This window comes from Chelonoidis abingdonii, chromosome 2 (assembly GCF_003597395.2).
Source record: "Chelonoidis abingdonii isolate Lonesome George chromosome 2, CheloAbing_2.0, whole genome shotgun sequence".
NCBI lineage: Eukaryota > Metazoa > Chordata > Testudines > Testudinidae > Chelonoidis > Chelonoidis abingdonii.
Window position 1 is genome coordinate 25543840 of NC_133770.1, and position 27388 is coordinate 25571227.

At 41.8% G+C, this 27388-nt stretch overlaps 1 protein-coding gene across 2 annotated transcripts in view; it reads right to left on the reverse strand.

Annotated features, from left to right (window-relative positions):
* ADARB2 (adenosine deaminase RNA specific B2 (inactive)) overlaps positions 1-27388 on the reverse strand; it is a 447041-nt gene that overhangs the window by 63991 nt on the left and 355662 nt on the right. For both annotated transcript variants that reach the window (XM_075062213.1, XM_032782113.2), the window contains exon 3: positions 24906-25020. In XM_075062213.1, the coding sequence (XP_074918314.1) occupies positions 24906-25020 (115 nt within the window). The remainder of the gene's footprint in view (positions 1-24905; positions 25021-27388) is intronic.

The following is a 27388-nucleotide window of genomic DNA, read 5'->3' on the forward strand; positions in this document are numbered from 1 at the left end:
GCCTTAGAGGGTAGCCTCAGGTTCTATTCCTCCCCCATCCCAATCACTCCTATGAATGTTTGTGGAAAACCAACCAAAAAGGGTATCAAATATTTTCATAATGAATCTGTGATATTTATTCAAATGACTGTTCCACAAACATTTTCATTAGTATTATTTCTTCAATTCTGCTTTATTTCTACTTCTCTCAGCTCTGAGAGATGCACACACAGAGCTCTCTGGACAGGAAGATATAGCTCTTGAAAAGAATCCACATCTTTGCTGATGGGAACCAAGTTAAGAGAACATCCTCAATTAAAAACTAAACATGTACGCTTTTAGCGGTTGTACACCTACACCAGGTCCAGATTAAAGATGCCAACCATTGCTAACCCTACAGTCAGATTATTTGAAAAATCAGATGAAATGAACTTCTATATTATGACCTTGACTCCTGACCCATCAACTATCAGAGTTCTTCAAGCATTTCTTCCCTTCACAGCCTGGCATGAAATAACGTTTGAGAAGACATTAGAGCAAAAGTAACTAGTGAGCAATTTATAAGAGGTGCCGATACTTAGGTCTCTATTATTTGCCTAAACGATCCTAATAGTTTTCAATTTAAAAAGGAAATGGAGCAGGGGAAAGGAAATAGCGGAGCTGTGTCAGCATGTGGGCTGAAAAATGGATTCAACTCTTTTCACAAAGGCAGCTGGGTGAAGGGGGAAAGAATTTGCCAAATGTTTGATTCAAAATATTATGTGTAAAAATTAGTGGGTAAATTATTGGTCAAATATATTTGCAAACGAGTCCCCCATCTTGAGCACAGGCCCAGCCTAGTAAGGCGATGAGTGATGACAGAAACTCACAACTTCAATGGATGCTGTGGTCAGAACTTGTGAGGATCAGGCCATGAGTAAGATCCTGGCCCTGATGGTGTCAATGGGAATTTTGCCTTTGACTCTAGTGAGGCCAAGATTCCACCCTTTATGTGAGTACAATGAACTTCTAACCAGAAAGGGCCCCCACCCTTTCCAGTCACTGGGAAAATTCCTGTTGGATGCTCTAGGCATGGGATCAGGCCCAGTTTCTCTGAAAGGCCCAACCCAGACAAAAGGGCAGCTGATCAAACCAGAGCCCAGGGGGTTTGAGCCTGACATGGAACATACAATCATAGAATGTTAGGGTAGAAGAGACCTCAGGACGTCATCTAGTCCAATCCTCTGCTCAAAGTAGGACCAACACCAACTAAGTCATCCCAGTGACGGCTTTGTCAAACCAAGCCATAAAAACCTCTAAGGATAGAGATTCCACCACCTGCCTAGGTTACCCATTCCAGTGCTTCATTACCCTCCTAGTGAAATATTCTTTCCTAATATCCAACCTAGACCTCCCCCACTGTAACCTGAGACCATTGCTTCTTGTTCTGTCATCTGCCACCACTGAGAACAGCCTAGCTCCATCCTCTTTGGAACCCCTGTCATAGCTTTCCTACTCAGATCTGAACCTTAGAGTTCAGAAAATAAGATGCTAGCATGAAACCTCCAAGCTATTTACCAGCTTAGATCTGATAGCACTGCCACAGCCAAAAATCCAGTGTTTGGCTCACTCGCGCTCCCAAAACCTTCCCTGGGGGACCCCAAGACTCAGATGCCTGAGTCTCACAACAAAGGAAATAACCCACTTCCCTTCCCCCTCTTTACCCTCCCAGGCTTCCCTCGCTGGGTTACCCTGGAAGATCACTGTGCTTAACACTCTTGAATTACAAAACAGAGAGAACAATTCACCTTTCCCGCTCCTTCTTTTCCCCCTCCCAGTCTTTCCCTGAGAGAGAACAGTAATCCTGGCACAGAGATTCCTATCTCTTTGAGCCTCACTAGAAAAGAAATCCAACAAGTTTTAAAAAGAAAGCTTATATAAAAGAAGAAAAGACATAAAAAGGTCTGTATCAAGGTGACAATAAACAGGGTTATTGGCTTAAAGAAAACATGAATAAACAGCCTTATCCAAAAAGAAATACAATTTAAACACTCCAGCAACTGGCACACATGTAAAAAACAATATAAAACCTATATTGTCTTATACCTGTACTTACAACTGAGAACAGAAGATTAGAAAGCTGAAGGTAGAGAGATCTCTCTCAGAGCGAGAGAGAGCCCTAGAGACACAGACAAAAGAACACACACCCAAATTCCTCCCTGAGCTTTGAAAAATCCGGTTTCCTGATTGGTCCTCTGGTCAGGTGTTTGGTTCCCTTTGTTAACCCTTTACAGGTAAAAGAAACATTAACCCTTAGCTATCTATTTATGACAACCCCTCTTCAGGTAACTGAAGGCTGCTATCAAATCCTCCCTCACTCTTCTTTTCTGCAGACGAAATAACACCAGTTCCCTCAGCATCTTCTCGTAAATCATGTGCTCCAGCCCCCTAATCATTTTCGTTGTCCTCTGCTGGACTCTCTCCAATTTGTCCACATCCTTTCTGTAGCAGGGGGACCAAAACTGGATGCGATACTCCAGGTGTGGCCTCACCAGTGCCAATAGAGGGGAATAATCACTTCCCTCGATCTGCTGGCAATGCTCCTACTAATGCAGCCCCAATATGCCATTGGCCTTGCTGGCAACAAGGGCACACTGCTGACCCCAACTCTTCCCCTTGAACATGAGCTGCTCCCTCCTGTCCCAGGGCCATTTCTCTGCTCCTGTTGGGGGTTGGAGCAGTGACAGCTGGGTGTGCCAGTGGCTGCAGGTCCTGCTCCTGCCATCCACCTCTCCATGCAGCATGTGTTGTGGAGTTAGAGGCTCTGCTACTCCTCAGCAGGTACGCACACTCCGGACTGCAGCATGCAGTGCATATGCTGATCCCACAGGCAGGTGGAGAGACGGCCTCCTGACCTAAGCCTGAGAGGGTCTGCTTGTTTTCCCACCTGACCTGATCTGGACCCAACACTTCTAGTTGGGTCCCATTAGGTTTGACTTGGGTCACAGGGCTCTGGGTTCTGACACATACATTCTTTGGACTTCACACAGCATGCATTGAAGTCAATGGGGAAACTCCCTCTGATTCCAATAGAGCTGGATTAAGTTCTTATTTACAGATTCTTTATGTGATGGCAGCTATTTTGGCCAACACAGCAGGGAATGAAGTGGGGACCTCCAGAGCTACAAACATGAGCTACAATAGCTTGTGCTAAAGGATCAATTCTCTCCAGCTGAGGCTGTAACAAGTCAGTGGATCAGGTACAGAAGGGGATCTATAACAGGTACTCACCAGTGGGTTATACGCTGTACCAGAATGGCAGGATCAGGTGCCTGAATTACTTGGGTTAGTCAGGGCAGTTTTCCTTTTCAATTGTACCTTAAAAGCAATCTTTTCTATCTTGTTTATGACTAATTTTCTCTGTAAAGCATTTTGCTATTTTGTGCATCAAGTACAGTATAAAAGACTAGGTATTTTTATGTTTATTGTATGCTAAGAGGCCAGGAGTCTATTGACTAATTTATATCTTGTCAAGTGAAACCTTATCTTGCAAGGAATTTCCCCCAAGCAGATTGTGTGTGCTGTATCATTGATAGATACACTAAATGCCAGCTCCAGTCTTTTAATCTTCCCTCATGCTGTAAATCAATTCCTCCAGTCCCTAAATCATGTCTTTCCCTTCTCTGAATTTTCTCCAATTTGTTGGTAAATTATGTTAATTTGGGGATTTCATTCAATCTGTCCTTATTTTCCCATCTTTCCCCCGTGCTCTATTCACCAGCTTGGGCCTACACGGCAGCATTTTAAAAGTTTCTCCACTCTTTTCTTCCCAATTTGATAAACAGGTTCCATGTTGGAAGTATTACTATGTATGAGAAAATCAGAAATAAGCATCTCAGAGAAAAACACTGAGCTAGGGCATGGGCTTTTTACCAAAGCCTGACATCAGTCAATGAAATCTTACAAGTTATAATAAACCAGGTTGTATCCATGGAGAGAAAATAGATTTCCCCACAGGATCTTTATTGTGTTTACATATGCAAAATATACACACTACAAGTGTAATGGGTTGATTTTCTCACACAAAAATATTCAATTAAATAATACAACTTTCTGCTTATATAGTGCCTTCCATCTGAAGATCGCAGTGGTTTTTGTAAACATACATTAAGCCCCATAGCACTCCTGTGAGATTGGTGAGGGCTATACCAGGGTTTCTTTAACCACCATTGAAATGCAGCTGCCTCTTTGAAGTTGAGCTCAGCAATCCTTCAACTGTAAAGAAACACTGTACCAAAGTTTAGGAAGTGAAGAATAATAATTGTATCCTATTGAAACTACAGAGGGGGTTTAGAAGCCAGAAAATAATTACCTCTGGTGGAATAAGGCAATTACACTGCAGTTAGTAAACCTATTCTTAAATCAAAGGGTGTAGGACCTCAGTTTTCTGTGTCCTTCAATAGACAGAGGGTGTCAACAGGACGGCTTAGGTTCTTCAACTATGGGATGCTGTACTGGAAAGAAAGTCTTTTGGGAAGAAATGGGGTCCACCTGACCAAGAAGTGGGAAAGCATCTTCATTCACCAACTTGCCAACCTAGTGAGGAGGGCTTTAAACTAGGTTCCCTGGGGGCAGATGACAAAAACCCACAGGTAAGTATAAAAATAGTGACTTTAACATTGGGCTAGATGTTTAGGATGAGAGGAGAGATGTGGAAAATGACAATAGGGTCAAAGGAGCAACAAGAAGGTAATCAGTGGGGGGCGGGAATCTGATCAACATTTTAAATGTCTATACACAAATGCAAGGAGAACTGGAAGTATTAGTACATAAGCTAAATTGTGATTTAATTGGCATCACAGAGACTTGATGGGACAAGTCTCATGGCTGGAATAATAGTATAGAGGTGTATATAGCTTGTTCAGAAAGGACAGGCAGGGAAAAAGGGAAGAGGGGTTGCATTATACATGAGGTCCAGAAGGAGGTGGGAGGCAGACCTGTTGAGAGTCTCTGTGTAAAGTCTCTGTGTTATGTCATGGTGGGAGGTCTACTATAGACCACCAAATCAGGAAGAGAAGGTAGACGAGGCATTTCTAAAACAAACAACAAAAATATCCAAAACACAGGACCTGGGAGTAATGGGGGACTTTCAAGACCCAGGCATCTGTTGGGAAAGTAATATGTCAAAACATAAATTTTCCAGTAAGTTCTTGGAATGTTTTGGTGACAACTTTTTGTTTCAGAAAGTGGAGGAAGTAACCAGGGGGACAGCCATTTTACACTTCATTCTGATCAACAGGGAGGAATTGATAGCGAAACTGAAGGTGAAAGGCAATCTGGGTGACAGTGATCATGAAATGAGAGATTTCATGACTCTAAGAAAAGGAAGGAATGAGAGCAGCAAAATAAGGATAATGGATTTCAAACATGTACACTTTAACAAACTCAGAGAACTGGCAGGTAAAGTTCCATGGTAAGAAAAATCTAAGGGAAAAAGGAGTTCAGTAGAGCTGGCAGTTCCTCATGGAGACAATATTAAAGGCACAACTTCAAACTATTCCGGTTCAAAGGAAAGATAGGAAGAATGGCAAGAGCAGCTCCTTAATGACCTGAAAATCAAAATGGAATCCTACAAGAAAAAGGAAACGTGGTCAAATTGAGAAGGTGGAGTACAAAAGAACAGCACAAGTATGTAGGAACCAAGTCAGAAAGGCTAAGGCACAAAATGAGTTACACCTGGTAAGGGACACAAAAGGCAGTAAGAAGAGATTCTTTAAATACATTAGGAGCAAGAGAAAGCCCAAGGAAAGTGTGGATCCTCTACTTAGCAGGGAAGGAACACTAATAATTGATAACATCAAAAAAGCTGAGGTGCTTAATGCCTATTTTGCTTCAGTCTTCACTAAAAAGGTTAATGATAACCAGATACTTGACACAATTAGTATTAACAACCAGAGGGAAGGAATGCAAGCCAAAATAAGGAAAGAACAAGTTAAAGAATATTTAGATAAGTTAGATGTATTGAAGTTGGCAGGGCCTGATGAAATTCATCATAGGGCACTTAAGAAACTAGCTGAAGCAATCTCAGAGCCATTAGCAATTATCTTTGAGAACTCCTGGAGGACAGGAGAGGTCCCAGAAGACTGGAGAAGAGCAAACATACTACCTATTTTTGAAAAGAGGAACAAGAGGGACCCAGGAAATTATAGACCATTCAGCCTAACTTCAATACTTGGAAAGATACTGAAGCAAATTATTAAACAATCAGTTTGTAAGCACCTGGAGGACTATAGGGTTATAAGGAATAGTTGGCATGGATCTGTCAAGAACAAATCATGCCAAACCAACTTCTTTTCCTTATTTGATATGGTTACTGACCCAGTGGATGAGGGAAGCAGTAAATATGACATACCTTAATTTTAGTAAGGTTTTTGACACAGTTCCACATGATATTCTCATAAGAAAACTAGGAAAATATGGTCTAGATTAAATCATGATAAGGTGGGTGCACAACAGATTTAAAGACCATACACAAAGAGTAGTCATTAATGGTTTGCTGTCAAATTGGAAGGACATATCTCGTTAGGTCCCGCAGAGGCCAGTATTATTCAATATTTTCATTAAAGACTTGGACAATGGAATAAAAAGTATGCCCATAAAATCTGAAGATGACATCAAGCTGGGAGGGGTTACAAGCACTTTGGAAGACAGGTTTAAAATTCAAAAAGACCTTGACAAATTGGATAGTTGGTCTGAATTCAACAAGATAAAATTCAATAAAGTCAAGTTCAAAGTACTTCACTTAGGAAAGAAAAATCAAATGTACAACTACAAAATGGGAAATACTTGTCTAGGTGGTAGTACTGCTGAAAAGGATCTGGAGGTTATAGTTAGGGGTCTACTTAAATCACAGAGAAATCACACATTTTCCATGGGTTGGTCACAGCGTAAATAGAAAATTTAATGGATGTGTTCATATCATGCCACCCTTACTTCTGCACTGCTGCTGGTGGTGGTGGTGGTGCTGCCCGGCCAGCAGCCGCCACTCTCCAGCCACTTACCTCTGAATGCAGAATGGAGAGTGGCGGCTGCTGGTCAGGCACCCAGATTTGAGGGCAGCGCCACCGCCAGCAGCAGCAGAAAAGTAAGGGTGACATGGTATGGTATTGCCATGCTGTCATAAACAGATAGTTAAGGGTTAATGTCTCTTTTACCTGTAAAGGGTTAACAAACTCAGTGAACCTGGCTGACACCTGACCAAAGGACCAAATGGGGGACAAGATACTTTCAAATCCTGGTGGAGGGAAGTCTTTGTTTGTGCTGTTTGTGTTGTTGTTAGCTCTTGGGGCTAAGAGGGACCAGACGTGCAACCAGCTTTCTCCAATCTTTCTGAAACAGTCTCTCATGTTCAAAATAGTAAGTACGAGCTAGAAGGCGGATTAGTCTTTTTGTCTGTTTCTTTAATTTGCAAATGTGTATTTTTGCTGGAAGGATATTTTACCTCTGTTTGCCTGTAACTTGTAACTTAGGCTAGGGGGGAGGGAGTCCCTCTAGTCTATGCATAGCTGAGATCCTGTAAACATTTCCATCTTGATTTTACAGAGATAATTTTTACTTTTTGCTTTCTTTAATTAAAAGCTTTCTTTTTTAAAGAACCTGATTGATTTTTTTCCTTGTTTAAGACCCAAGGGGATTGGGTCTGAACTCCCAGGGGATTGGTGGTTGGAAAGAAGGTGGGGGGAAGGTTAATTTCCTCTCCGTTTTAGGATCCAAGGAGTTTGGATCAACAGTGATCTCTCAGGGAAAGTCTGGGAGGGGGAAAGGAGGGGGAATGGTTTATTTCTCTGTGTTTTAAGACCCAAGGGTTTGGGTCTTGGGTCCCCCAGGAAAGGGTTTGGGGGACGGAAGTGTTACCAAACACTATATTTTTGGTTGGTGGCAGCGCTATCAGATCTAAGCTAGGAATTAAGCTTAGAAGGGTAATGCAGTCCCCACTTGTGGAGCGCTAAAGTTCAAAGTGGGATAATACCTTGACACATGCTTACTTCTGCGCTGCTGCTGGCAGTGGGGCTGCCTTCAGCACTGGGTGCCTGCTCAGTAGTCACTGCTGTCTGGCCACCGAGTGCTGAAGGCAGAGCATAAATAAGGGTGGCAAACATGACTCCCCTACAATAGGCTTACCGTGCCTTTTTTGGGTCAGAAGCCAGTCTGAGAAACTGTGTAGTGCAGGGGTAGCAACATATGGCATGGGGTGCCGAAGGCGGCACAGTGAGCTGATTTTCAGTGGCACTCACACTGCCCAGGTCCTGGCCACCAGTCTGGGGGGCTCTGCATTTTAATTTAATTTTAAATGAAGCTTCTTAAACATTTTAAAAGCCTTATTTACTTTACATACAATAATAGTTTAGTTATATATTAGAGACTTATAGAAAGAGACCTTCTAAAAATGTTAAAATGTATTACCGGCACGCGAAACCTTAAATTAGAGTGAATAAATGAAAACTCAGCACACCACTTCTGAAAGGTTGCCGACCTCTGGTGTAGTGTAATGTGAAAGTACACAAAAGATCAGATTATAGTGAATAATCCGAACTATACATATAAAATGATGGGTCTAATTTAGCCGTTACCACTCAAGAAAGAGATCTTGGAGTCATTGTGGATAGTTCTCTGAAAACATCCACTCAACGTGCAGCGGCAGTCAAAAAAGCAAACAGAATGTTGGGAATCATTAAGAAAGGGATAGATAATGAGACAGAAAATATCATGTTGCCTCTATATAAATCCATGGTACACCCACATCTTGAATACTGTGTGCAGATGTGATCACCCCGTCTCAAAAAAAAAAGATATGTTGGACTTGGAAAAGGTTCAGAAAAGAGCAACAAAAATGATTAGGGGTACGGAATAGCTCTCATATGAGTCGAGATTAATAAAACTAGGACTTTTCAGCTTGGAAAAGAGAGGATAAGGGGGAATATGAGGTCTATAAAATCATGACTGCTGTGGAGAAAGTAAATAAGGAAGTGTTATTTACTCCTCATAACACAAGAACTAGGTGTCACCAAATGAAATTAATAGGCATCACGTTTAAAACAAACAAAAGGAAGTATTTTTTCATATAATGCACAGTCAGCCTGTGGAACTCATTGCCAGAGGATGTTGTGAAGGCCAAGACTATAACAGGGTTCAAAAAAGAACTAGATAAATTCATGGAAGATAGATCCGTCAATGGCTATTAGCCAGAATGGGCAGGGATGGTGTCCCTAGCCTGTGTTTGCCAGAAGCTGAGAATGAGCAATAGGGGATGGATCACTTGATGATTACCTGTTCTGTTCACTCCCTCTGGGGCACTTGGCACTGGCCACAGTCGGAAGACAGGATACTGGGCTAGATGGACCTTTGGTCTGACCCCTTCTGGCCGTTCTTATGTTCTTACGTTACTTCACAGGCGAGACCAGATTTTATAGTCTGTGACATGTTTTTCATGGCTGCAAATTTGGTAGCGCCCTAGTTATAGTTGACCACAAACTGAACGTGAGTCAATAGTGTGATGCAGCTTCAAGAAAGGCTAGTATGATTCTGGGGAATATTAACAGTAGTGTTGGATGTCAGACACAGGAGGTAATTGTCCCACTCTACTTGGCAGTGTTGAGGCCAGGGGTGGCTCCAGGCCCCAGCATGCCAAGTGCGTGCTTGGGGTGGCATGCTGCGAGGGGCGCTCTGCTGGTCGCTGGGAGGGCGGCAGGCAGACAGCCTTTGGCGGCATGCCTGTGGAGGGTCCGCTGGTCCCGCGGGTCCACCAAAACTGCAGGACCGGCGGACCCTCCGCAGGCATGCCTGTGGGAGGTCCACCGGAGCCGTGGGACCGGCGACCGGCAGAGTGCCCTCCAGGGCATGCTGCCGTGCTTGGGGTGGCTAAATGTCTAGAGCCGCCCCTGGTTGAGGCCCCAACCGGAGAGCTGTGTCCAATTCTGGGCACCACAATTTCAGAAAGATGTGGACAAACTGGAAAGACCAGAGGAGACCAACAAAAATGATCAAGATTTAGCGAACCTGACCTATGAGGAAAGGTTACCAAAAAATGGGCATTGTTTAGTCTTGAGAAAAAAAGACTGAGGAGGGACCTGATAAGTCTTCCAGTATGTTAAGGGCTGTTATAAAGAGGACTGTATCAATTGTTCTCCATGTCCACTGAAGGTAAGACAAAAAGTAATAGGCTTAATCTGCAGCTAGGGAGATTTAGGTTAGATATTAGGAAAAACTTTTAACTATAAAGGAAGTGAAGCTCTGGAAAAGGCATTTAAAGGAGGCTGTGGAGTCCCCATTGTTGGAAGCTTTTAAAAACAAGTTGGACAAACACCTGTCAGGGATGGTCTAGGTTTACCTGGTACTGCCACAGTGCCGGGGGCTGGACTTGATGACTTCTATGATTCCATGACAGTGAACTATTACCATTAATCCAACATCAATGTCCAATATGCCACTCCCTGAATTACTAACATAACTGACCTGGCTTTCTTCTGTTCAGCTTGTGAGAAGAGGTGGAATGTCATTATAAAGGAGAATGTCTGCAGGTTTTATAATGTGCTGTGCTCTGTACTGTCAACCCCAAGTGTTCAAAAATCATGAACCAGAACCCAAACGTCATGAGATTTTTAAAATAATAATAAATCTGGGATCTTTTTATATGCCTTTTGGTGTTTGAGCCTTTAGGCTTCATGATTTCCAGTCTTTTTCCCACAACCATTAGGGTGAGAAACTTACTTTAAAAAAAAACAAAGACGTAGATCCTAGGACTTCAGGAACTGGGCCAATATGTAAAACATCAAATACCATGAGACCTGCGATAAAATCATGATAGTTGGCCACACTACTTCTTTACACATATCTCACAACACACAGCAGTTATACCAATAGAAATGTTACAGTAAGATGTTGACAGAGCAGGCAGAGAGAGTAAACAAGGAAAGATTCAAAGATTTGGTCAGAGTATAAGCCAGATGTGGGGAACTGATTGACAACTCAGAGTCTATAGGCAGCATAGTTTATGAGTTATGCTTTAAAAAAATTACTACAATAAATGTGAGGTATGTCTATACACAGCTGCCAGGGACAACTCCACCAGTAAAAGCAATGAGCCGGGTCCTCGGCTAGTCTAAATCAGCATAGCTCGAATGACTTCAGTAGCGCTACACTGATTTACACCTGCTGAAGGTCTGGCACACTGTTTTCACATATGGGATAGCTACCTTCCACAATGAAGAATTTGGGGCCCAGAAAACAACACCTAAAAAGAAAACTCAAAGTCACAAGATGTAATTGGGTGCAACAGTCAACAGATCTTGCAATCAGTGTAGTTGCAGGCTACCAAATCTGCACTATTCCAAATCTGAGTTAGATCCACTGTGTGTATTAGAGAAAGGCAGTGCCTGTTTGTCAGTGATCTGTGTAATAGTCAATTGATTAATTCAGACTGAGGTCAACCGAATTGCATCTACTAACACCAATTCTGAATTGAGCTCTCTATCTGGGTGCCTAATATTTTGCACCCATAATAAAGAAAAGTTACTGCATAAGCATTCACTTCACTGCACATCTTAGGACCTACTAGCAAGAAAGAAATCTGTCTTCCTTTTCAACATGATACTGTAAAGAGTATTAGAAACTTGTTCGTCTTGAATTTAAAAAAAAAATCAGATAAATCAGGCTTGATTAATTAAGAAAAAAATCCACCTCTTTTATTAGGTTGGAGACAACTGACACAAACTACTATTCACTAAAATGCAAAGCCAGGAATAATGATAGTGTAAAGTCAGCCCTCGTGAATAATTCATAGGGTACAATTTCATGTTATTTTAAATGGTGCTGCTTCTCTTGCTGATAAGCAATAATTTTGTGTTCTTTCTTTGCTTTTTTTTAACAAATCAATCAAAAGGATTCTCTATTGTTAAACGTATTTGGAATCATTTCTGAAACAGCTTAATAGAGCTGTGATCACACACTGATTTATTTTTCATTCTCTATCCACTGTGGAATAGGATGAGAGTTCCATTTCTAGCTTGTTTTTAGGCAATGAATTTTTTTTGAAGCTACTGATGTAGCATTCGACAAATCCTTCATTCCTTTGCGTTATGTTGTTCCATAGCAACCATATATTATCAGTCAGAATGACCTTAAGTTTATTATAAGAGAACATCTAGACAACAAAGGACAAAATGCTGTATGTCCTCCATGGGACAGCACACCAGGGCTCTAATCCTGCAATCTGAACTGCACCAGCAAGCCGTGTGCCTATTCAAAGTTTCACTGAAGTCATGGAGGCTTTGCACAGACAGAGGGATCTACCCAAACAGAGCAGATTAAAAGACTGAGGTCTGTCCGTGTATCTCCTGTGTAGCAGGTGACATCTGAACCCAAAATGGCAGGTGCTTCTGCAGCAGAGAAGGGGAACTTTTCTCTGGGTATGGCTACACTTGCAGCTGTACAGCGCTGGGAGTTACAGCTGTCTTCGTACAGCTGAGTAGGAAAAGCGCTGTAGTATGGCCACACTGACAGCTACCAGCGCACTGTTGTGGCCACACTTGCAGCATCTGCAGCGGCATTGGGAGTGGTGCATTATGGGCAGCTATCCCAGCATTCAATGGCTGCAATGTGCTTTTCAAAAACGGGGGGTGGGGTGGACTGTGACAGGGAGCGTGGGGGAGAGAGGGAGTGAATTTTTGGAGCCGACACTGTGTCAGCTCCCTGCCTTGCAAGTTCCGACCCCCTCCCCAACCCCTCTCTCACTCACTGAAAGCAAACAGACAAGATAAGCAGCCGCTCCCTGAAACAGATTCCCCCCCTCTTGCCCGCCGTGCTGCTTCTCTCCTCAAGCCGCCTCCCTCTCCCTCTCCTCAAGCAAACACTAGCTGTGGGCGTTCCAAAGGGAGCGTCCCACCTCTGCTCATTCACAGCAAACAGTAACTGTGTTTGTTTTTTAGATAAGCAGCTGAGAGAGCCCAGAGTTCACAACAAAACAAAGAGAGGCATCACAACAAAACAAAGAGTGGGACCTTCACTTAAAGGGATTATGGGAAGCTTCTGGAGGTCAGTCACAGCGTACTAAGATTATTCCCTGTTTACACTGGTGCCCCAGCACTGCAGCAGCAGCACTATACTCTTTATTCCTGTCGGGGAGGTGGAGTACAAGCAGCGCTGTAGCCACGGAGCTACAGCGCTATATGTGCCTTGCCAGTGTGGACGGGGAGTGAGTTGCAGTGCTATAAAGCCACCAACAGCGCTGTAACTCTCAAGTCTAGCCCAGGCCTCTGTCTAAAGAGAAAAATCAAATTGTAACAGACACAAGCTACATAGACCACACTTTGCAAACCCCATACTCTCATTGCATATTATTGTTTATTATTAATTATTACTATTATTTTATTTGAATTGTGGTAGCATCTAGGAACTACACAGAACAAAAAGACCCCCCTTCCCCAAAAGAGCTTACAATCTATGTGTAAGACAAGTGACAACAGGTGGATACAGTCAGTCAGATAGGAAAGCATAACTCTCTGCAGCTATCTGGAAGGAGTACACCCAAAGGCTGTGTCTATGCTATCCTTTTTCTCTTTATCCCCATCTTTGCTATCACAATTTCAACTCTACCATTGGTAGTAACAGTGAGACCAGCTGCTGAGGTTCTAATGATCATGTGATCTAATCTTAGTGACCTCACGAGGTGTTTAGGTTAACATTTCTGTGATTGCTGCTACTGGTGGAATTGAACCAGTGGCAGCAACAGTGGGATGTTTTAGAAGTAATCTCTAGTGCATACAAGGCCAAAGGAGGAAAAGGAATGTTAAGAGTGGCTCAAGAAGTTATTGCTAGGTGTGACGGGATGAATCTTAACAAAGGGTGGCTGAATGTCCGAGAAAAAAAGGTCAACAATGAGTTTAATGACATTTTTGGGTGTACAAAGTAATGGAGACTTGGCCCCACAATGACTAGTGAACATCAATGATATTTGAAATGCTGTGGTTGCATAGTGATTTCTTCTCCTGATCTCTTCCTGATATGCCTTATTTGAAAGTGAATATTACATCATATTTCTATGAGAGTGGGAGCAGGAAGGATCCTTTGGGATCCTCACATGTTCTTCCTGGCTTATTTTCCCTTCTTTCCACATTCAGGTCATGTGCTCGGGTAGCCCTTCTTTTGCTGTGCAGAGCTGGACGTTATCAGCTAGGTGGAGAGGATCATCTCAAAGACACACTCAACCCCTGTCAGAGATGGAACAGGGATTAACTCCTCTATGTCCTGAACTCAGATCCCAGCATGACGTAACAACAGCCGACTTCTCAGTGTATGAGAACAGATATTGCTAAGACATGTTAAACAGCCCTTGCTACCAAGACATTTCTTTGTGAAATGAGCTCTTCAAATCCAATTCATTTTAAAGCAAAATCCTTTTATGAACTAAGTCCATTCTGACCTGCTGGCTCAGATTTGTGGCTGTCTGAAAAAGAACAGACCTAAGGGTACATTTTCTACCTCACTCTATGCATTTCATTTCAGCAAGTGTCATTCCTAATGAGGAAGCAGCTAGGTCTGGGTCATAGAGCACTATAAGACAGAGAATTGGACAGATGAGGATGTTGACAAACTTGAGGTAGATCAGAAAACAGTAACAAAACTGATTAAGAGGCTGTGGAGGAGACTAACTCAGAACAAGTTAAAATAATTAAATAAGTATAGCACTGCTAATTAACAACTAAGGGAATAGGATAAATGTCTGCATGTATTTGAAGGGTGCAAACTGAATGGGACGTATTATTAGGATGGTACAAGGAGTCATAACTAAGAGTAATGGGATCAAATCATGGCAAGTAAATGGCAGGGGACCCATCAGTTGGAAACAACAGAGGAGGAGAGGGACTTTGGGGTATTGGTTGATTGCAGGATGACTATGAGCCACCAATGCGATATGGCCGTTAAAAAAGCAAATGCGGTTTTAGGATGCATCAGGCGAGGTATTTCCAGCCAAGATAAGGAGGTGTTAGTACCGTTGTATAAGGCGCTGGTGAGACCTCACCTGGAATACTGTGTGCAGTTTTGGTCTCCCATGTTTTAAGAAAGGATGAATTCAAAACTGGAACAGGTCAGAATGGGCCTACTAGGTGATCCGAGAATGGGAAACCTGCTTAATGAAAGGAGACTCAAAGAGCTTGGCTTATTTAGCTAGCCAAAAGAGGCTCCGGGGGCATTTTGGCACTTGCTCTATATAAATATATCAGGGGATTAACATTAGGAGGGAGAGGAATTATTTAAGCTTATAGTACTAATGTAGAACAAGGTCAAATGGTACGACTGACATAGGAAGTTCAGACTTGAATGACGAAGGTTTCTAACCATTAGAGAGTGATAAGTTCTGGAACAGCCTTCCGAGGGGAGTAGTGGGAATCAAAAGACATATCTGGCTTTTAAGGACTAAGCTGATAAAGTTTATGGAAGCAGGATGATATGATAGGATAGTTTTAATTTTGGCAATTGTTCTTGGATTATCAGCCAGATAGGTCTGCTCTATGGTCTGCGATGGGATGTTGTGGATGGGATGGGAGTTTACTGCAGAGATTTCTTTCATGAATTGCTGGCTGGGGAGCCTTGCCCACATGTCAGGGTTTAGCTGATCGCCATATTTGGGGTCGGGAAGGAATTTTCCTCCAGGGCAGATTGGCAGAGGGTCTGGAGGTTTTTCGCCTTCCCCTGCAGCTTGGGGCATGGGTCACTTGCTGGTGGATTTTCTGCTTGGGGTTTTTATAGAAGTGGATGGGTAGGGTTCTGTGGCCTGCTTTGTGCAGGAGGTCAGACTAGATGATCATATTGGTCCCTTCTGACCTATGAATCTATGAGTTTATGAGCCCCACTGCTAACTGAGTCATTTCAATCTAGACTAGAAAAAGCATTCAGGAATGTACTACATGAAACAATCTTGCACTTGCAGGGGAATAGACTGGATGACTTAGCAGTCTTTTCCAGTTCTAATTTCTATGGTCCATTTCATTACTCCCTTCTGTGGATGGAAAGGATGAAATCCTAGTGGATGTGCCCCTAGGGACCATAGAAAGGGACAATGCTACCTCTGTAGGTGTAGCATCATTCTCCCTTTTCCTGCCCCTCTATGGTGTTGAAAATCTACAGGGGGTCAGGCAGACCAGAGCAGGAATAGGTGGTCTGCACACTTGGTTCCCTCACCAAATTCACAGGATTCTTTGCCTAAGTTAATACTGACAGAGTCAATATTAACATAGGCATCTCTTCCCCATCCCCGTCTCTCAACCTTTTGAGACTCTGAACACAATTTTCCTCCTCGGGGATAAAACCATGCACAGCCTTACAGCCAAGCCCTCATTTTACTTTAAAGGTGAACTGAAACATTTTTTCCTGCCAATACCTGAGTTCAGAAATTTGTGTTTCTCCTACAGAAACAAAGTAAACAAAGCTACATTCTTACACTTCTTTATGTGGTGGTAAGATCATCATCCTTACCTGCAGTAGGGAAAACAGAATCCTTAATTCAAGCTTGCTGTTGAGCACAGGTGGAACGGATTTTCAAATATTTTTTTTCAAATGTATCTATCATTTTCTTAACCTTTTGAATATTAAAAGCAATCTTTGTCCTTTATTTGTTTCTATTTGCCCCGAACATCACTGTTTTCAGGGATGGGCTTGAGTTGCAGTGTTCGGATGGGGACCTAAACTTTCCCAAGTGTGACAAGTTTGATTACAGTTTGAAGTTTAGATCTGGCCATTAGCTTACATATTTAGGCCCAGCACCAGAGACTTTATTTATATATTTCTTTTACTAGGCCTGTTCCAACAAATGATCAACAATATTAGCTAAAGAGAGTGGGTCAAAACTGTGGCTGGATCTACACACAGTTTTTGTAGTGATATAATTATTTTGGTAAGGGGCATGATTTTTTTAATTATATAGTTATACCAGTACACTCCCTAGTATGGACACCAGTTTACTGAAGTAAACGTGCCTTTTACCAGTATAGTTTATTTCCCTTTATCCATAAGAATAAACTGTACTGCCATTAGCACCATTATACTGATATAACTGCATATGCACTGGGGACTTTCGTGTGTAGAAAAGGTCTTTTTTCCCCTAGCTTTTTAAATCTTGAGTTTGTGTGGCTTCAGGTTCAGATAAACTCAGAATGAAACTTGGTCAAGACTGCCATGCTTCCCCTTCTTCCACATTGAAACCCTGGGACCTGGTTGCTGAAAATATGGCCCAGGTTAACAAACCTAAATGAATTTTTCAATGAGTTTTGGAGCTAAGAAAATCTGAATTCAAGTAAGTTTTGGATGGACTGGAGTTTCTTCACAAGGGTTTCCTTCCACTTAGGTGCTGATCCTTAGGTGCCTAGCTGGAGCCTTTTCTTATACTTCTGAAAATAAAGCTCTGGAATATGCTATGTTTTACATTTCCTAAGCAAGATCGTAAAGCTAAAATGTTACTTGATGTACATCGTCTCTTTCACACTGTATCAACTGTCAAATTCTGATCTTAGTTTGAGCCCAGATTTAAAAACTCAATCTAGTGTTTGGGTCTGGGGTTCCTGTTCAGCTTACTATATATGGAAATTGTGAAATTCAGATCTGTGGGATTCAGCCATTCAGTTACAGAGTTTGGAGTACTTACCACTAAGCTGCAGATGCTCATATCCAAAGAAAAACAGATTTTTAAAAAACAAAGCTAGGCACATGGTTTCTAATCTAATCTATTCCTAGCTGTCTATCTCTAAGTATATCTAGAGAGCCCCATCACCATAGAGTTTAAGCACTTCTAAAGAGTTGGTAAAATTTTCAAAAGCACCTAACTGACATGGGGCCAGATTTTTTAAAAGATATTTAGGCACCCAAAGATGTAGATAGGAGCCTAGTGGGATTTTCAAAGAACCTAAACAAGTTTGATGCCTAATTCCCCATTCTCATTGAAAGTCAATGGTATGCAGGTTCTTAAGTGCCGAAGTCAGTTCTTGAAAATGGGACGGAGAAGCCTAAGTAACTTGGGGCTTTTGAAAAATTTACCCAGACTCTAATACTTTTCTGGGATAGGTTTGTAAAATGTGTGCAGATGGCCTACCCAGTTTTGATGATGCCAGTTTTTGACATGAATCAGCTTTGGGATCCTGCATATTTATAATGAAAATGTTACAAATCTGCTGCTGTATTTTACTAGTTTCTGTCTTCTCTGTTTAAAGTATGGATCAGAAATTAATTGCCCATCAATATTCTTGATTGTAGTTAGAGGGCAGGTTTTTTTTAATCTTAATATGACTGGAAAGATCCATGGCGACATATTGCAAACTTTCCCTTTTTTCTGTTATTCTGCTTAGCAATTATTAAGATCAATTCCATGAGATAACAGATGATAATGTTCCATCTTTCATCGAAGCATGAAATTGCTGTTTAGGGCTCTTTTGTCCAGTTCATCTTTATTTCATATAGATAACTGAAAAGACATCCCTATTTGCTTTTAAGATCAAAGTGAATGTCAGCCTCCCTCTCTCTCTCTGTCACACACACACAAAATTGAAATGAGAAATCAACTTATAGCATTTTCCCATGAATGTCCCCCATTGTGAAGAGCACTGAACTTTCTTAATGCTTCATTTTTAGCAGGAAAGATGACATAAAAAGTTTCCACATGTATTTAAACTGTCAAGGTTTATCAAACACAATGGGAAAATAGTATTAAATATCAGTTTCATCTTGTTTGTATCAATTCTGAGGGCTTGTCTACACTTACCGGAGGATTGACATGTGGTGACTGATGCATTGGCAGTTGATTTAGTGGGTCTAGTGAAGACCCATTAAATCGACCGCAGATCACTCTCCCGGTGACTCCTGTACTCCACCAGCTTGAGAAGAGTAAGGGGAGTCGACAAGAGAGCATCTCCCATTGACATCGTGTAGTGTGGACCCCGCGGTAAGTAGATCTAAGCTACATCAACTTGAGTTACACTATTCATGTAACTCAAATTGCGTAGATTAGATTGATTTTTCCCTATAATGTAGACAAGGCCTAAGATTTTTTTTTCATGAAAGAGGGATTTTGGCAATAACAGATCATCTGCGGAGCAAATGACAGATATTTTTTATCATGTCCACTAATTTTAGGTACTGAGCAAGTGTATGTGTAACCCCCTGGAGAGTGTGTGGTTCAGGTTCTGCTCTGTGCTAATCCACAGAGGATACAAGTTGTAGCAGCTCACAATTACAAAGCCGTGTCTCTTTAACTCAAGCTATAGCAGCCTATGCTTTTAGCTCTGAACATTCCTGGTTTACTCCCTGGTGTATAAGCCAAGTGGGTGGCCATCAAATGCACATGTATTTGTTAATGTCCACAAAGAAAACTATTAGTGCTTGAATAACAGTGTGGATGTTCTCTGATGTTGTGTGTCTCATAGCAAATGTTACAAAGCCACAGGGCTCTCATCTCTTGTCCCTTCTGCAGGACACAAAAATATAACAATAGTTTGGTTTTCATAATCGGCAAATTATGCCTAAGAAACAGAATTGTACAGACCACAGGGAAAGAGGCACACCACCCTTATGGTGCACAAGGAGGCATTTTGCCTGTGGTATGCCCTAAATGGAAAGGAGGAATATAAATGCACAGAAGCACTTCCATGAGAAGCCAATCAAAACTTGATTGCAGTAAACCAGAAAGCATCACTTAACAGTAACTTCCCTTTCCCCCTTAATTAAACCATCAACTTCTCAAAAGAAATGGATCTTCTTTCTTCCAAACCTTGATTAGCCATGAACCCCCTTTGGACTAATGTTCTCTGACTGTTGAGAAGTTTGCCCAACAAAGCGGAAAAGTTCCTCCTGTTGGAGTGCTCATTCATCTTCTCCAGGGAATGCTCTATCTATAGACAAACTAGGCAGTGGCATAGGTTCTGCCTAGGGCAGCAGGGGGGGCTGAGCCAAACCTCATTGGTGCTGCAGCCCCATGCACCAGGTTGCTTTTATCATAAGCACTGAACTATCAAGAAGGCTCACAGACTCCCTTTCCCTCCCCCAACCCTGACACACCCAGAGGAAGAGTTCCCCTGTTATAGGGCGGTGGCATGCAGAAGTGTTGCTCAGGACTGCAGATTGTCTTGAGTCTCCTTCTCTTTTTTTTTTCTTCCTGGGTTGCTTTCCTGCCTCCCTTGCTCTCATACTTCCCAGAGTGGTGCTGCTGGCTTGGCAGAGGAGAGACTAAATGAACATTCCTCCACTGGTCCAGTTTGGCATTATCCTCCCATTTTAACTCTCCACTTGAACAAAACATTCAATTTAGCATTGTTTTACACTTGCCTCTAGAATACGAATATCACTTTACACTCCAAATAAACTAACACTAGTGTTGAAAATGTGGCCTCATTCTTCCTGTGGCCTACAATAGTGAAAATGTGGAGGTACAGGGAGAAGGGTGGAGAGGAGCAAGCCCTGCTCTTTGGCAAAGGTGCCATCTACATTCCCCTTTGCCCTTCCCTCCCAGCATCGTGCAATGTGCAGGTAGTGGATTGCACAGCTCTAGCACAGAGATATAGGACAAGACCAAAACAAATGTCAAAATATCGAAGGGATAAGGATGACATTTTATTGCCATCACAGCAATTTTTATACAGCCCAGATATGTAGTATCAGTTGGACAGTAAGGGTTAAAGTGCCAGGTGATTAGTCCATCCCCACTCCAGAAGAACTCAGCAAGGCTGGGGGATGTTGGGTCGGATAGCATGTGCATGTGGTTTGTTGAAAGATGAAGCCCAGGGTCACAGAAAGATAGTGAACCTGGCCCAAGTTTTCAATGAACTTGGGCTCAGTTTCAAATTAGATCTCAACATTAGGGATGTTTCTGAGATGGAAAGCTCACTCTAGATCCAGATCCCAACATTCGCGAAGTGCAAAATGGTTCACATCATCTTATGACATGCTGCATTTGGATCAGAGTCTGAACCTCCTGAAAGGTGGAGGGGCTTGGGATCTGTTCCAGTTCATATCCATCTCTAGATAATGTTTTGCACAATGCTAGTCTACAGCATAATGTGAATTTGTTCCAGATAATTTAGCCACCCTTTCTTTAATATGCATTTGATACCACTTACCTCCTCTGAAAAAATGCTCAGTAAGTATTAAACATGTATATTCTGAGTTGACAGTGTGTATTTAATACAGTTCTGTCTTGGTTGTCTTTCTAGTTGAAGTAAAAGTGAGTTGGACAACCATTTTGTTAAATCAGTGTAAAACTGGTGAGAATAAAGCCCTCACATTAATATTGTGCTACACTAATGAATAAACCTAACAATTTATTTCAGAAGATCCTGGAGGGAAAAGGGGTAGATCTTTATTTTCTGTGATTTTCTATGGATTATATTATTACTAGAGATGGTTGATTTTTTTTCACAAAACAGTTTTCCATTGGAAAATGTGATTTTGTCAAAATCAAAATATTTCATGGGAATGTGCTGGTTTCAACCAATTTGACACTTTCAAAATGATTTCTTTCAATTTTCTTGTTTCATACCAATAATATTGTCATATTTCACTCGGATAATGTCAAAACATTTTGTTCTAATAGTGTTGAAACATTTTGCTTTGAGTTTATTGTTTCATGTATATTACATTATAATATTTCAGCATTATGGAAACGAAATCTTTCATAAGGTCGTTTTGATGTTTTTGAATCAAAATATTTTGAAATTTCCATTTTGCTAAATATTTCAAGATTTCAACTTTTCATCAAGATTTGGGATGAAAACAAAATTTGAAATGTCAGAATTTCCTGTGGGATGGAAATTCTGTTTTCCTACGAGCAATTTATCACTACTGAAAACTCATAGCTGCTCAATAACATCATTTTCTACATTTTTCCCCTCTTGCTTCTTCCTTCTAGCTAGGAATTTGCCCTTGGTGCTAAAACATAACTCAGACACAGCACTCAACTGCAATTCTCTTTGGTTTCCCCTGTAATCTGAAAAAGCAGAAAAAAATGCCAGAGTGCAGGAAAAGAGAACCAATTTGCTGCACTGTTGTTTTGTCTGTAGAGCTGCTGTATTATCTCAATGGCAGTTATCTCACAATCACATTGTGTTTTTTTACAAGTTTTGCCTGAAAACAGCACAAGCATGGAAAATTCTATTTATAAGCCATATGATTTTAAATTGAAATGAGGGGAAAAACAGAATGAGTTTTGGATGCAGGGAGCTATGTATCTCATCAAATTTAATAAGACATTACTAGAGTTATTTTATTGCTGTTATTATTATGTATTTGCTTAGCTTTTACAGTTGTCCAGGGTAGCAGCCAGATTCCATGTTAATAACACAAGAGATTTGCACTTATTCATAGGTCTGCTGATAAGAGTGAAATCTACCCCTACCACCTTTGAAACCTTATTCTTCATGATCCTTGCTACCTCTCGGAATGATGGCTGGGAAAAGAGCACAACCTTGCAAGTACAGAACAGAATGTAGTTTCACAAATGGCAAATAATCCTCCCTATCCACGGGTTTGCAGATATGCTCAGGCAAGAAGGGACTCATCTTCATGGGGAATGTGTCCAGATAAGGCTGCTTTTGGCTTGGTATCTTCTCTTTAGCACACCTATAGCAGTGAGTTCAGTCTGGGGGGCTCCTTAGGACCAGTAAAATCTAATGACAAATTGGAGAGAATTTAAAGTGGGAGAACTCAGAGGGAAAACAATTAAAATAATGAAGAGTCTGGAGGAATGGACCGATGAGGATAAATTAAATATATTTGTTTCTTGGATTTGTGCTGACTATGAAGAAATGTGAAGTGCAAGAGAATGAAATCCCAGTTAAAGGATTTTACTCGTATTAAATTCAAAAGGAGCTAGAGGAAGGACTCTTCAAACTCCCCACCTTCCCCACACAAGGAAGCAAAGCCACCAGTTCAAACTGACCATGTCCAGCAACTGTTGGGCTGGAGCGGGCAGTGGACATGTTCCACTACACCCCTCCTACTCCTATGTTTATTTTGGTTATGCATGGATCTAATGGCTTTGTTTCTGGTACTTTTGGCTCTACTGTGCCTGTTTAAGTGGAGCCAGGATTGGGTCCCAAGGAGGCAGAAGGGTTATATAGGGTGGCACCATGGGTATGAATGAGATGAAGTTATAAATGAGAAAATGTACGCTGAATATTAGGAAAATCTTCTTGATAATGAGATTGATTCACTTGTGGAGCAGTCTCCCAAAGGAAGGTATCAGAGGGGTAGCCGTGTTAGTCTGGATCTGTAAATGCAGCAAAGAGTCCTGTGGCACCTTATAGACTAACAGAAGTTTTGGAGCATGAGCTTTTGTGGGTGAATACCCACTTTGTCAGATGCAAGAGGAAGTGATTGAAGCCACATTACTCAGGATACCAATAACTAGACTTTTTCAAAGAAACAACTTCATGTTTTCTCCTGTGAGGCCCGATATGCTCAGGAAGAGCTCCCCTAAACACGTGCAAAGCTCTCTCACTGTCCTGCTTCAAGGCCCTTACATTTTTTCCTGTGCTATAATGCCTACAAAAAAACCTGATATTGGTTAGACAGTTGGTAGACTGAGACCATTGCCTAATGGGGTAACCCGTATTATCTTATTGTTTCCTAGTGATCCCCCATCTGACTGTTGTATCCCCCTTCATTTCTTTTACTTCGACTGTAAGCTCTTCGAGGCAGGGATCATCTTTTTGTTCTCTGTTTGTACAGCGCCTAGCACCATGGAGGTCCTGGTTCACAACTGGAGCTCTTAGGCACTATCACAATACAAACAACAATAATCATAGTAGGTTGGTCAATATAGTAGGAAATATAGGTGGGGAGCAATACTGCATTGACAAATGGTGGAAAAGACCATTAGGCCAACTCTGTCTCTAATTTCTGTGACTCTAATGCTGATTTCTCATGCTCTTCCTTTCAATAGGAGGCAACAGGTACGTGGAATTATGTGTTAGTCTATAGGATGTAGAATTTGTAGTTTGAAAGGATCTGGTAGGTAATCCTATCTCCAGCCTGTTGTTCTGCAATACGCACAATTGCCCCTGTTTAATGCGGCTAATGTAATTGCTGAAAGGAACAAGACAGAAAAGCCTTGATTAATTATACATTTCTCTCACCTCCAAGTTTTCCCTTTTATATCTAAAGTCTATCTACTGCTCCACACTTCTGAGTGAGAATGATGTTTAATGCACTATCTGGGATGGTGACATTCTCGTAAATATCATAAGGTACCCAGAAACGAGGTAATCACTCCTATGCAAACAAACAAAGTAAGGCCATTTATGCAATGCTTTTATCCACCTGATGAACATGTCTTTGTAGTATATGCTCTCAGGTTGAGTACATCCCCTGTTTAGAGGCTAACAGAACTGAACATCCAAGCGTCTCCTCATGAATATTTCCTGTGTTTAGATGCGAGCAGAATAGAAAGCCTTAGATTTCTGGGCTTACTTAGAGTGGAAGAGAAATGGGCCGAGATTTGTTTTCACCTGACAGTCTTAAATTAGATGTACGACTAAATGGCTCCAGCTCTAAAAATAATAAACAAACAAACAACCAAATAAAAGAGCTAATATTTTTCTTATTGATAATTAAAAAGGAACCCCTGTCAGAAGAAATCAAATTAGCCAGATCTGCATTTCCTTCCATGAATAAAGAGAAAATGGTATATTTATAAATGTATCTGTATTTCTACTATCAATACATTTTTTTGTCCACCTGCTCGAAGTTTAAATATTTGACGCTTGTTTTCTCTCATTACTGTATATTTTTATGTATTGGAGTAAAGGGATTCTTTAGTACTGTGGACTGGGTAAATAATACATTCTTTATTCATGAAGAATGTTTCAGGAAAATAAAATAAAATAAAATAATGAAATTAAAGGGCATCTTACCTCTGGTCATCACAATTCCTGCAAGGGTTTTGTGGCGTGCGTGCATGGAGGTGAAATTGTCTGTCAACTCTTGAAACTTCTGTGTAACCATTTGATATATGGAATCAGCAAACTCCTGAAAGACACAATCAGAAGGAATCTTTCACATTCTTTGATTGAAGCACTTGGATGTGTCTGGAGATTAATAACCAGCCTTCTGCCTTTGAGATTGCCCTTTTAGAATTAAGCTCCACCGACCTCAGCAAAAAGGTAAAAAGAATGATCCCCTAGGACAATGGTTCTCAACCAGGGGACCAGAGCTCTCGGGGGGCCACAAGCAGGCTTCAGGGTGTCCACCAAATAGGGCCAGCATTAGACTGACTGGGGCCCAGGGCAGAAAGCCGAAGCTCCGCTGTTCCAAGCCCTGCCACCTGAGGCTGAAGCCCAGGGCCCTGAACCTCATAACTGGGGGTTCAAGCCAAAGCCTAAGTAATGTAGCTTTATGGAGGTGCCTGTGGCATGGGGCCCCAGGCAACTGCCCTGTTTGCTACCCCCTAATTCTGGCCTTGGCTTTTATATGCAGAAAACCAGTTGTTGTGGCACAGGTGGGCCATGGAGTTTTTATAGCATGTTGAGAGGGCCTCAGAAAGAAAAAGGTTGAGAACCCCTGCCCTAGGAGACTATCAATATCATAAATGACTACTAGCTGCCTCTAAGGGTACATCTGCACTGCAACAAAAGACATATAGCATAGTCGAGGTTGTCCCAGGTCAGCTGAATTGGGCTCACAGGGGTCTGGCTAAGGGGTTAAAAATTGCAGTGTAGATGTTTGGTCTCAGGTTGGAGCCTGGGCTCTAAAACCCATGAGGGGAGTGGGCTTTAGAACCTGGGCTTGGGGATGTCTACACTGCTATTTTTAGCCCTGCAGCCTGAGCCGTATGAGCAGAAGTCAATTGACCTGAGCTCAGAGTCTTGATGCTACGGGTGTTTTTACTGCAGCGTTGACATATCCTGAGAAGGTCCATGTTCGGAGCTGACTCAAAGCCCACCGAATCAATAGGAAGCCTCACTTTGACTAGGCTTGGAATCAAATCCTTAGCGCTCAAGAAAAAGATCTAGAAATTGACAAATTTTGTTTCTGGTAATTGGCCCAGGACTAGTTCATAGAAAAATGTACCAGTCTTGAAAGCATTTTACTTGTCAGAAAAAGTTTTTCTTTTCCCCGGCAAATTATTTAACAGTGGGCTGAACAGTGGGGGAGTCACCTAATTTTCAAAGTGATTTTTTTCAGTATTTTTGTTGTTCATGAATGTTAATTTAGCAAAGCTTTCAAGCGCTTCACGAAATGTAAAGAAAAGTTACTTTGTCCCTTGGTTGTGTCCTAACCAAGCAAAGTCTGAGATGCCCTTCGAGTTCTGTGTTGCATCTGAGAGACCACAAGAAGCTCCTTTTTCCACATTTAAGAAGAGCCTTTAATGGCCCAGTGAAACTATGAGAACAGAAGTGATGACTTCGGGGTTATCGCCAACTCTTTTAGAAACGTATCCTAAGATTTTTAGTTTCCACGTAGATAGCCACTAGAAACAGCTGGAGGGACCTCAATTATGTTTCACACAAAGGATGGTACCTGCAAAAGAGCAGTAACCCCTGCCCTGCAGCACTGTGTTGGTATGGGCTACACTAGGCAGCAGCGGGGCTTGCCCCTGAGATGTGCTAAGCACCACTGCCACACTGAAGTCAATAGGCAATGAGAGGAGGGTGTTCAGCCTTTCTCAGGATCGGGCCCTACTCTGTTCAGTGCTCCAAGCCACATTAAGAGTTCCAGTCTGAATAATCTGAGAGAGTTTCACCCACAATCACAGGAGGGGGCTACTGAAAACAGATCAGAACCAGTGGTGGGCAACCTGTGGCTGGGAACAGCGAACCATGGCCACTGGGAGTGGCTGGCGGCCATGCGGGCAAACGGTCAATGTACACAAACTGTTTTGTGGCCCGTCAGCAGATTACACTGATATTCTTATCTGAAGCACTGTACAGGACAGCCCTGTTAATTGGCTGCTCTGATTAGGTGCCTAAGTTTTTCTCAGCAACAAACAACAACAAAAACTCTTTCAATTGGCAACTTCTGTGTTACAAGACTCAAGCTTAGAATTGCGCTCTGGCTTCAGATCTCTTAGGGGTCTCACTGGCATCATGCAATCACTGAGCAATCTGGTCGATTTAGAAGAGTCTTCATGAACACTGTCCTGATTAAGCGGCAGTTATTGCCATTCACTGTTATTGGGCTAAACTGCATCTCTGGGAAAAGTCCAAATAAAAGAGACTTTCCAGTCAAAAACTGGGCAACTAGCAACCCTAGTCCCTGATGTGGTTGCTCTCTAGGCACTACCAAAATATAAATATTAAACAATAATAAAAACTATAGATATCATTAATACAGCTGTGATGCTCAGTGCATCAAAAATTAGCATATTCAAAGATTTAGTCATGTACCCATATACCTT